We start from the raw sequence: 12,007 nt of genomic DNA on the forward strand, positions 1-12,007 counted from the left end.
CTCTGCCCGCTGAACCCTGGCCTGCTCCCTGGGAGTTGGCTGCCCTTTAAGAGGGGAGGGGTGTGCTCTGAAGGCACACTGCTGGTGGGCTCTGGGCTGCGCATCTGGCTCTAGCCCGGCTTCTTGCAGCTTGGGGGCTTTTCGAAAGTAGAGCTCCTCCAGCGTTCTGAGACGTACTTGTAACAGCCCCAGGGAATGTGTTGGGAGCCATTTTGGGCCCCAGAGCTCCTACTGCCCCCAAAGTGGGTGTGGGAGGCTGAGTTTCTGGTGGGGCTGCTTCTGATCACCCCTTCCCTGAGGGCTGGCCCTGACGGTAGCAGAGCTGTTGTGGGGGGAGCTGCGCCTTCCGTCTTTTCTCTCAGGCAGCTGGAGGGACACAGAGCCTGTCTGTGTGCCTGGCTTCTGTCCACTCTCAGCTGGTCCCACCTGTCTCCCCAGCCTCCCCAGCAGTCCCAGACCCACAGCGAGGGGCCCCCACTACTGCCCCCGGCTGCCCGGGCCGGCATCCCTAGTCGCAAGCAGCTCAGGAAGGGCGGGCCCCACCAGGGCTCAGTGTGTGCCAGCCGTGCCTGCGTGGCAGGATGTGCCTTCCAGCCCTGGAGGTGTGTGGGCCAGGCTCTCCTCTTGGTGGCGCTGCTCTCCTCTGGCCTTGCTCCCTCACCCGAGGAAACCACTTCACGGTCTTGGGCCGCGGGGTCCTGCCCACACGGGCTTTTCTGCCCTGGGCTTGTGCTCCCGGCACCCGCGGGGTCTTCGGGTCAGCTCGGCTCAGCAGTGCTGGAGGGGTGCTTTCCTTCCCGAGTCCTCAGACTCTGGAGTCCTCTGAGTCGAGCTTTTTGGCCCATGTCACATTTGGTGTGAGCTCTCGGCGCAGGGATCTGAGGCCTGGCCTGGTCGACGAGAGGTCTCGGGGCTTCGGTGATTCTGGTTCCCACCCTCAGGTCTGGGTGTGCCCAGCACCACCTCTTCGCAGTGCCCCTCGAAAGGATCCTAGCCTTGAAGGAGGCGACTTGTCTTTGGTCTCTAGACCCTCAGAACTGAAAGAGGCCTTTGCTCAGAGCGGGAGACAGGCCCTGAAAGGGATGGTGACAAGCCTGTGCTCGGAGTGGCAGCCTCAGGGCTGGGTCTTCCTCTTGCTCCTAGGTCCTGTCTCCTGTAGCCTGGGGTCCCCAGAGTGGAGGCCGAGGCTGGTGGGCCAGTAAGTGCAGCTGGGCCCTTCTGGCTTCCCTATCTAAGAGGCCTGGAGTCTCACCTGGACTAGACTTTTCTCCCAGGACTTACCGGCACACGTGCCTTCCCTCCTGACTGACCTAGTCTTCCCTTCTGTTATGAGGACCGGACGCAGTCGTTCCCAAGAACCCAAGGCAGCTCTTGGGTTCGCCTTCTGCTCTCTTCCCCCAGCGTTCTTGTGAGGATGTCCTTTGAGGAGCCATAGCACCTTCTTCCTCAGAACCCAGTTGTTCCCTTGTGGCCAGCAGCCCATGGGAAAGATGCCTCCAGGGCCTTCTGCCAGCTGTGCCCCCATCACTCCCTGCCCCAGGCCTCTCTCTTGCCCCTTGCTGCCAGCGGCCTGACTTGCTGGCTTCTGTACCCCACAAGAGGCCTTGGGGCTTCTTTGAGGCTTCCCAGGCCAGCTTCCTCCTGGCCTGACTTCCTAAAGGACTCGGATCGCTGCCCTGGGCTACCCCCACCCAGTTTCTCCATCCCTTCTTCCCCCTCCATACTTACACGCTTTTCCTCGACTGAGTGGTGTGTTCCAAGTGCTAGGTGGGGGCTTTGCCTCCAGAAGCCCTCTGGCCTTGGCTTGGTCAGTGTCCTGGAACCAGCAGAAGCTGCCAGGTGGCTGTGTTGGGACCAGAGCCAAGCGTGAATATGGGATTGGGTCTGGGCCCTCCTCCTGGCTCTACCACAGCCTTGGTGTCCCCGTGTAAGGGTAGGGAAGCTCTTAACTCTGTTCCCCTCCAGTCCTTCCACAGGCCTGGACCAGGGGAACCTTCCTGTCAGGTGTTTCAGGCAGGGGTGGATGTGTCTATTGGAGTGTGTTGGTGCCCACCAGTGGGGCCCTCAGTCCTCTGGCAGGTGCAGTAGCTGTCCCTTGAGAATCTCTGGGCCGGAAGAGGGTGAGGTGGGGCTGCCTCGTCCTGCTGAGAGAGCCCTGGGATCCTTCCCCTAGGGCAGCAGGTCACTGGAAGTCTCCAAACAGAAGTGTTCCCGTCCCCGACTCCTAAGCCTGAACTTGGGAATGACGGTCTTTGCAAGTCAGCTGGACCAATTCCTAGGTGAACCATGAGGAGACTGAACCTCAGAGCAGAGACTGCTGGCCTCCACCTAGCCCGGCCAGAGAAAGAATTGGTCTAATGGGGCCACACCCACCCCAGAGGCCCGCTGGTGACGCCAGGTGCATTTCCTTTGCAGGACGAGATTAGATGCACCCCGGTTGGAAACAAAGTCCCTGAGCAGCTCCGTGTTACCACCCAGCTATGCCTCAGATCGTCTGTCCGGAAACAACAGGGACCCTGCTCTGAAACCCAAGCGGTCCCACCGCAAGGCAGACCCTGATGCTGCCCACAGGTACTCAGCTGCGGTCCCTCAACACAGGCCAGCAAAGCAGGCGCCACGGCCTGGCTGCAGGGCGAGATGGGTGGGAAGCCTGGGGTAGGTGGTTAGGAGCCGGGCATTGTCCACCTTTCCAGTGCCTTCGGTCTGGTTCCCTGGGGTTGGTGGCATTCTCGACTAAGCCCTGGCCATCCGCCTGTGGGAACGCTGTGTGCCTTCCCACGCCTTCCCTGGTTCTGCTCCCTGACACACGCTCCGGTGGGTTACATGGGACGTTAGCAGGGAAGTGCAGGCCTCGGAAGGTCGCAGAGCAGGGGCCCGTTTCAGAAAGGTTTCTGAGGAAGCTGCTGAAGCTGAGGCTGGAAGGATGGGGAGGATGTATGGGAGGGGCAGTCTGGGCGGGGGCTGCCGTATGGGCTGAGAGCCGGAGACAGCAAGAGCTTGGTAGTTTCAGGGCTGGTGGGGTTGGTGAGAAAAGAGGGAGAGTGGGAGTCGGGGGAGGACTGAGAAGCCGAGGGGGATGGCAGAACCAGGCAGGGGCTTGAGGCTGTGATAGGAAAGCCGTCTTCTGCCCGGCAGCCTTGGCGGTGTCCTGGGGCACCAGATTCAGAGCCCAGCGGACCCCACAGGGTAACCGGGGAATGTCTCAAAGACGAGGGCTGACCACTGGCACCTGCTGGGCAAAGAAAGACACGGGGCCAGTGCTTCTGCCACTGTCCCACACCCCCCTCCATGGAGACCTGCTGAGCTGGGGTGGCCCTGGGCCAGTCTCTGGGTAACGCCTGCCCCACCTCTTCCCTCACAGGCCTCGGATCCTGGAGATGGACAAGGAGGAGAACCGGCGCTCGGTGCTGCTGCCCACACACCGGCGGAGGGGCAGCCTCAGCTCGGAGAACTACTGGCGCAAGTCCTACGAGCCCGGGGAGGACTGCTCGGAGGCGGCGGGCAGCCCCGCCCGCAAGGTGAAGATGCGGCGGCACTGAGGCCTGAGCCTCCGGGACTCGGCTTGATCCTCACTAGCTGCCCCTCCTTTTGTTGCGTTTTGAGGGGCTTTTTTCCTTTCCTTTTCTTTTTTTGATTCTTATATTTTTTCCCTTGGTTTGTTGCCTGTTAAGGCTGAAGAACAGAATTGGCCAGGACCTGGTTCTCGTGTTCTTGGTTTTCCTCCGGGATGGAAAGGCTGTTGGCATCTGTAGGCACAGAAGCTCACGCTGGAGTGGCCAGTGGAGGCGTGGGGGGCAGCTGTCCTCACGTGGGGCTGTGTCAGGCTGGGTTTATTTAAAAGCAACAAGATGTTTTGGTTTAGAAGAATTCTTGTTTTGCTTTAAATGTAAATCTTCTTAGTCTTGTAAATGAAGTTCAGTCTCCTCCCCCTCCCCCCACTGCTGTCTGCCTTGGGTTGAGGTCTTGCCGGCTCTGCAGGGGGCCTGCTGCCCTCCCACCCCTCACCTGCTCTCCAGGCCCCAGCAGCTCCCGCAGATACCCCCTCCTCCTGCAGCAATTGTTAGGGATGACAGGGCAGAGGCCTAGGTAGTGCCAGCCCCTGTTGCCCCAGAGCTGTTCAGTTGGCTGAGACCCCGGGCTTCCTGCATGCCCTCTGGCCTGCTCTGCCCACGGGTCCCTGGGCTGCCCAGGGGCCGGCTGCAGTGGTCCTGACCTCTTGCCAGGAGCCTGCCTCTTTGCTGGGTTGCTCCTTTTAAGCATACACGTGTGATTGTGTGGAACAGTTAGCCTTGCCGTGTTGGGGCAGTTTTAGGAATTGTTTCTAGCTGGAGGGACTGGTGTCCTTCTGAGTCTAGCATTTGGGCTATGGAAAATTGTTGTGGTGTGTGGTAGGGTTTTTGTTTTCTTTTGTTCTGAGTTTTCATTTTTTCCTTTGGTCTCCTGGCTTTTTCCTTTCCCTTTCCTTTCTTCTCCATCGGCCCTCCTTGGGCCTTCTCCCTATGTCAGTCCACATAGGAAGCTGCCCGCCCCCTCTGTCCGCGTGCCGGATGCATCCAAGGCCAGAGCTCAGGCCTGCAGACTGGGTTGGTGCCTCCTCCGCCTCAGGGGCATGAGAGCTGGGGAAGGAAGGGTCCTTTAAAAAATAATAGTGAAAGGGAAAAAATAAGTGAAGTCTTTGGCAGTTTCCACCTGCTCAGATCCTTGAAGGCTGCAAGGTTTTGCTGATCTGGGTTCATTAGGAATGTCCTCTTGCCAGCCAGGGCCAAGACCCAGGCCTGCTGAGAGCAGAGGCCCTCCCAGTCCCCAGGCTGCTACCATCCCAGGGGGCTAGTCTTACAGAAGAGGCTGCAGAAAGCTGGGGGGCAGCCACCATCAAGAACCCCCTCTCAGGGGCCAGAACTCCTTTGCCAGTGTGGATTCCTCAAGTCGGGACTGCATAACTAAAGCAGTTGCAGTTGCAGTTTTGTTTTTTTTTTTTTTTACAGCTTTTTTCCCAAAAATGATTTGTAGTTGTGTGTGCAGCACTTTGCCCTGATATGTGTGCTCTACAATAAAAACCAAATCTAATATATTTTGAAACGGTTGTCTGATGCTGTCATAAGAGAGGACTTGCCTTTGGTTCTCCCTTAATCCCTTTGTTTTGCCCTGAAACTCTGAAGGGGGTGGGGGGGCAGAGTTCATTGCCCACCGAGGCCGCAGAGGAGAGGAGCAGTTGCTGGCGCAGGGCTGAGGACGGGCTCGCCCACTGTCTTTTCTCCAACTGCAAGGAGGATGGAATTCCTAAGCCGTATGTCCAGGTGCCCACAGGAGCCAGGATCCTACTGTGCTGAGTTCTGGAAGCCCCGTCTTCCTTGGGGTGATCAGAGAGGCTGCGGGCCAGTGGAGGAGGAACAGCACGAGCAAAGGCAGGAGAGGGCCTGGCCTTTGTAGACAATACGTAGGTGGTTTTGCTCATTAAACAAATTCTGGAGTTCCTGCTATATGCTGGCCAAGCCCTTACTGTGGCCCCATAGTGAGCAAAACCCTTCCAGCCCTTGCTCTCAAGATGAGTACGGTAGAGCGGTGGATGCAGATCCAGGCTTGAGGCAGAGGGGTTTGGGTAGAGTAGGGGTGGGGTCCAGGGGGTTTAGTCCCTCCAGATCCTGGACCTGGCTCCCAGGTCCTGGTCAAGGGCTTTGGTCTAGAGTCTCCCTCATTCACCTCCAGTGCCCAGAGCCAGTCTGCTTGGCCAAATTCTTGCTGTGAAAACCTGGCAAGCCACTTAACTCCCCATTTAACAGGGAGGGGAGAGTCTAGAGGGAGCGAGTGAGTGGCCAGGGCTCAGGCCTGCAAATCAGTGACAGGATGTGAAGTGGGGGGTGGGGTGGCCAGTTGGGCCTGCAGGGGTAGCCACGGGGCTGGGCGGATAGGGCCCTGGATGCCCCGGAGAGGAGACATTGGAGCTGAGGGAAAGGTCACCCACACCGTGCCTGAGCCCCTGACTCGGGTCACGGGATGGGGGCTCGTGCGGAGGGCTGGGGAGCCGCGAGGGATTCTCCACAAAGCCAGACCTGGGTTCTTCCTAGTGAGTGAAGGAGGCCCTTTGCCTTGAGGACTGAGGGATGAGGCCAGAGGAACGGGGTCCAGCCCTCGGGGGTCGTGCTGTGTCTCTGGCGCTGGTTTCTGTCCCTGGTTCCATGGCACCCCGTCTCTGGGACTGTGAGAATCCTCTGAGTAGTTCCCAAGCAGATGCGGGGGCCGCATCTGAGTCCCTGAACCTGAGTGTTCCCAGCCCTCTGCTGGGGCACTAGCTAGCTGTTTGCGCCACGTGCTGAGTCCCATCTCTGCTCCCGGCCCAGGCTTGTATATAGAGGTGCTCTAACAACATCTGGCCCCAGCCCTTCCCAGCTGGGGAGCCCATCCCATTCCTATAATCCTGTTGTGTGGTGGGGGAAACTGAGGCCCAAAGTCACATTCATTCATTCAAAAAATACGAGTATCTGTGCTGAGCTCTGCTGAGGGTACAGGACAACCTGGTGTGTGTCACACACACACACACACACACACACACACACACACACACACACACGGTTATTGTAGATCGTACTGATAGATGTGTAGCACATAAATTACCAGTAATAAACCAGTACTCTGTAAGTTCTGTTTAGCCAGCTGTCTCTCACAGAGTGCTTCTATTGACTGTTGAGTTCTTGTATCTGTAGCTCACCTGTGGTGGTGATTCAGCCACAATATGGTAAACGGAGCTGCATCCCATCTGCCTGTATTAGTTTCCTGTGGCTGCTGAAACAGATCGCAACACGTCCGGGGGCTTAAAACAACAGACGTTTATTTTCTCACAGTTTGGAGGTCAGAAATCCAAAATCACCACCACTGGGCTGAAATCAGTGTGGCAGGCCCCTGCTCGCGTCTGACAGCTCCCGGCGGCTGTTGACATTCCTTGACTTGTGGCCACATAACTCTCGTCTCTGCCTCCATGGCCACACGGCCTCCTCTTCTGTGTCCCAGATCTCCTCTGCCTCTCCCTCATTACAGCCTCCCTGGATAACCAAAAATAATCTCCCCATGAAAAGATCTTTAATCACATCGGCAAAGTTAAAAAATGTTAAAAAAATTTTACATTCCAGGGGTTGAGACCTGATACCTTTGGGGGCCACTGTTCAGCCTACTACTACCCTGCTCTCTTCCCAATAAGTTTGTCCTTAAATTTGATACATGACCTACTGATTACTCACTGATGAACAGATTGTTAGTAGGATTGAAATGTTTCAGCCTCAGTATTACTTTTAAATTTAATCTGCATCGTTAATATTTTCTCCACCCATTTCTTAAGTCTAGACCTGTGTTGTCCAATACATTAGCCACTGGAAGCTCGGCTGTTGAGCACCTGAAAAAACGTGGCTGGTTTGAATTGAGTTGTGCTTTAAGTGTAAAATAACACACCAGAATTTGAAGAGTTAGTACAAAAAAAGAGTGTAAAAAATATCATTAGTTACTTTATATTGATTACATGGAAATGATAATATTTTGGACATACCTGCGTTAAATAAAGTATGCTATTTAATTTTACCTGTTTGCTGTTACTGTTTAAGTCTGGCTACGAGGGAGTTTGAAATTACATGTGTGGCTCGCACTGTGTCTCTGTTGGAGGCACGGGTCTAGAACACGAGTGGTAAACCCAGCCTAATTTGTGGCCGTGGAAACATTCCCTTCTGGCTGGTTCCAAGCACAGCCACGAGCACCGTTATCACAGTGTCTCCACCACACAGATGCAGCCAGTGTAATGCAGAAAAACAGACAGGAGGGAAACGAAGTAAACCAGGAAGTGCTTAGTTGTGAACTTTACCTCTGTTTTCAGTATAAGTTAGTTTTTAAACAATGGCTGTGTTTAACAGCCAGCTCACAAAGATTCTTAAACTGTGACAACTGGCAGTTGCAAGCGGCTCCCCACGGAGGGCTTTGAGGAGAGGAGGATGTGGTCAGGCATAGTTAGGGTCCCGCAGGCTGCTGTGTTGAGAGCAGAGAAGGAGCGTGGCAGGCACGGCACCTGTAGAGATTAAGGGGCTCCAAACGGAGGGCCTGGGGTCCTCCAGCTGGGTGTCGGGGCCTTCCCTGGCGCACTCCCTCCGGTGCCCACAGTGCGGCAGCAGAGTCCCAGCGGAGAGTCCCCACTCCCTCGGAGTGGGCGGGGCACAGCCCTCCCTTGGTTTAGATGGGGAGCTGAGGTCCCAGGGGCAAGAACTTGGGTTCCCCACTGCTGCCACCCTGCTCAGCCAGGGCGCCCCCGGTGAGCGGCTGTGCAGGGCGGTCCAACTCGCTGGGCATTGTCCCCCGAGCTTTTGCGCTGCCAGTGCCCTCTGCCTTAGGCGGCTCCTGCTGGAAGCCACCTTGTGGGACAGGGCTGCCCTGGGCTCCGTGGACCGCTGGCTTCCCTCAGCACAGCCCAGGGAGTTCTGTGTGTGGCCCAGTGCTGCCACTGCAGGCTGGGAGACCAGGACCTGACTCCCACCCTCTCTGGACTCATCGTGAGTGAGGCCCTTTACGATCTGTCTCATTTAATTCTCACCACAACCTCTGATACCTCGCTTGGGGCCCAGGCTCAAATCCTGACTCTGCCATGTACTAGCTGTGTGACTCGGGGCAGGTCACTTAAATCTCTCGGATCTTGGTTTCTTCCTCTGTGAGATAGGCATAGAATGAAAGGAATGACTGGTGCCTGGTACAGATCAACTGCTCAGTGTTAATAAATGGTAGCAATTACTATTCACCCCCATCTTGCAGATGAGTAAACTGAGGCCCAGAAAGATGAAATGGCAGAGCAGGATTAGAACTTGCAGCCACAGAGACGAATGAAGCACAGAACCCCACCTTCCAGTAGGCCTCTGAGAATCTCCTGGAGCCTCAAACCTGACACCCCTGCAGGGGGCCGGTGCCTCCAAATCCCCAGGTCCTGTGACCCAGTGTGAGCTGAGAAAAGCAGTTCAGACCCAGGCTCAGGGCAGGTGTCAGGCCTGGCAGCCCTGCATCTGGAGAGGGAGCTCTGGGCTGAAGGTCCAAAGACCCCTGTGTGGTCCCCCACGTGACCCTGGGCAGGTCACTTCTCTCTGAGCCTCAGGTTTCCTCCCTTGTAAAACGAGGACATGCTGGGTCTGCCCCATCCTCCCGCTGCCTGGCCCCTTCCCTGAGGCCCAACACACTGCTCACCCTCCGTGGGCCCCAGAGCCCCTGCCCCTGCCCCTCCCCTATCTGGGCCCTCAAAGCCACCATGCAGGATGAGGGCTCCGGTGCTCTCCCAGGCAGCCCCCACCCTGCTGGACCCCTCATCTCCTCCCACCCAGGCCCTGCCTGCCCTGCCCCCAGCCCAGATTCCACTCCAGGAATCGCGGGGCCTGCCAGGCCCCCCCGGAGCCGAGCCGCCAGGAAGAAGCTGCTTGTGTGGTTTGGGCGGCAGCAGAGGGTCGTGGCCTCAGCCAGGATCTGGGCCAGCTCCTGGAAGGCGGGGCCGTCTCCCTGGCCCAGGCTGTCCCGCCTTCCCTCCCACTCCCTGGCTGCCCCTACTCGGCCTCCCCGCGGGGCTTTCGCCCTTCTTCCCTCCTCTCCACAGGTGGCCTTGGGCCTTAGCTTCCGTTTCCTGTCTGTGAAGTGGGCTGTCCTTGTACCTACCTCCAAGTGTCACCGCAATGTTCAGGCTGATAAAGCACAGATACGGCATCTATGGGGGCGCCTGCCTCTGAGGATGCCAGCCTGGCTCGGGGACACCCCTACTCTGCACCTGCCTCGCCACAAGCTTCAACCACCATCTCCTATGACCTCTGACTCCCAAACGGTGTGGACTGCTGTTATTTGCGTTTTGTATTTTTATTTTTATTTTTTATTTTTATTTATTTATTTTTTTAAATTTATTTATTTATTTATTTTTGGCTGTGTTGGGTCTTTGTTTCTGTGCGAGGACTTTCTCTAGTTGTGGCGAGCGGAGGCCATTCTTCATCGCGGTGCGCGGGCCTCTCACTGTCGTGGCCTCTCGTTGCGGAGCACAAGCTCCAGACGCGCAGGCTCAGTAGTTGTGGCTCACGGGCCTAGTTGCTCCGCGGCATGTGGGATCTTCCCAGACCAGGGCTCGAACCCATGTCCCCTGCATTGGCAGGCAGGTTCTCAACCACTGCGCCACCAGGGAAGCCCTACGTTTTGTATTTTTAATGCAGTATTTCAAACACACTGAAAAATACTTGGGAAGCCACGCTACCACCACCCACACGTGTTAACAGTTTGTCGCATTTGCTTCTGACCTTTTTTTATTCATCCGTACATTATTTTTTAAATGTGTTGAGTACCTACTGTGTGCCAGGCACTGTTCTAGGCACTGGGGACACAGCAGTGAACAGCAGCATTAAGAACTGAGCCCTCGGAGAGCACATTCTCAAGCTGGAAGACAAGTAATGTACACAGAAGTCAGATGCACGGTGGGTGAGAAGAGGCAGGCAGAGAGCAACAGGCAAGGAGGCATCAGGAATCGAGAGGCCCGGGGGCGGGGGCTTCCTTGAGCAAGTGTCATGAGGTCAAGACCAAAAGGAGCGGAGGGATTTGGTTAAGTGAAAACCTGGGGGCAAAGCGTCCCAGGCAAGGAAATAGCCAGTGCAGGGGTCCCAAGGCAGAGCCTGTCTGGTAGGTTTGAAGAATGGTGAGGCAGCTAGTTATGAGCCAGAGTCTAGGAATGGCTGGCTCACTAGGTACAGAGCCTGCCAGGCCCTGGGCTCCACGCCTGTTTGGAATCATCTCATTTAGTCCTTACTGCATTTTACAGATGGGGAAACTGAGGCCCAAGGTGGACAAGTGGCTTACCTGAGGTCACCCAGCTAGCAAGGGGATGTCTTGGGATTTGAAGCCAGACCTGGGTCCCCCCTCAGAGCTGGGCGCGGGCCCTGGGGTGGCCAAGGAGAAGGAGGAGGAGGAGGAGGGTGTAGGGAGAGGCCACCCCACCCCGGAAATGCCGAGAAGGTAGCAGCCCATCCCTGGCCTGAGGCTGACCTGAGGCTGGGAGGCTGCAAGAGGGACCGGCTTTCCCTTTGAGTGCTGCTGACTCAGGCGCCCTCCTGCCCCCATCGTCCCCCCAACCTCCAGGACAGGTGTGGGGGCCGCCTGAGGTCACTGAAGACCTTGTGTCCATGCCCTTGCCTGGGCTCCCCAGAGCCTGTTTCCTGCTTTGAGCAATGAGCAGGCGTGGCCCTGTTGCCCTGTGACCATGGTAATCATACACCTGGGCCCGGGCTCACGGTGGGGGGGGGGAGGGGAAGCACAAGCAATCCGTCCTTGGTGTCCCACACTCACCCCGTGCCATTCCTAACCCTGCCCCACGTGTGGATGGGCTGGGCCTGTCTGCTCATGTCTCAGTTTACCCATTTAACCCCTTGAACCTGATTAGATGGGGCCAAGCTGGGGCCTTAGAGTCACCTGGGAAAGGACTGGTTTAAAATCCAGGCCCTGGGGCCCTACTCCATGGGTGTTCGCATAGGTGTCGGGGGAGTTCTGACACTCTGAGGACCCCTGCTTGCCTGGGCCCCCCCTCTCCACCCTCTGTCCGCTCTACCGTTGAACTGCTCACCCATTACAGCCCAGCTTGAACTGCCCCCCTCCCTCCAGGGGCACCTACCCTGCGTCAGATGCCTCTTCTGGGCTCCCACCACCCCCGGGTGTCCCCATCACAGCACAGCGAACTCCGGGTGGCTGTGGTCTCCACTCGGCTCTGTGCTCCCCTAGACTGTGAGCTGTGGGTGTGCGGTGGGGCAGGCATGGCTGCTTACTGCCTGCTGACTCGGTCCCCTTTCAAAGACAGAAGTGGAGACTGAGGAAGGGCAGGGACTTGCCCAGGGTGACAGAGGGGCAGAGCTCAAACAGCAATTAGCAAGAACTCTAACGACAGCTGAGTCCCACATGGCACTTCCTGTCTGCCTGGCTGCGGTCTGGTCTAAGGGCTTTACAAGTGCTAATTCATCTCATCTTCGAAACGACCCTC

General features: G+C 57.0%; 1 protein-coding gene across 1 annotated transcript in view; it reads left to right on the forward strand.

Moving 5' to 3' along the window:
- Window positions 1-5,079, forward strand: part of ALKBH5 (alkB homolog 5, RNA demethylase) — a 22,821-nt gene extending 17,742 nt beyond the window's left edge. Inside the window, exons 3-4 of the mRNA XM_007448386.1 lie at window positions 2,416-2,571; window positions 3,362-5,079. Of these exons, the coding sequence (XP_007448448.1) occupies window positions 2,416-2,571; window positions 3,362-3,539 (334 nt within the window). The 3' untranslated portion in view covers window positions 3,540-5,079. The remainder of the gene's footprint in view (window positions 1-2,415; window positions 2,572-3,361) is intronic.
- Window positions 5,080-12,007: the final 6,928 nt, after the last annotated feature.

Source organism: Lipotes vexillifer, unplaced genomic scaffold (assembly GCF_000442215.2).
Source record: "Lipotes vexillifer unplaced genomic scaffold, Lipotes_vexillifer_v1.1 scaffold533, whole genome shotgun sequence".
NCBI classification, from domain to species: domain Eukaryota; kingdom Metazoa; phylum Chordata; class Mammalia; order Artiodactyla; family Lipotidae; genus Lipotes; species Lipotes vexillifer.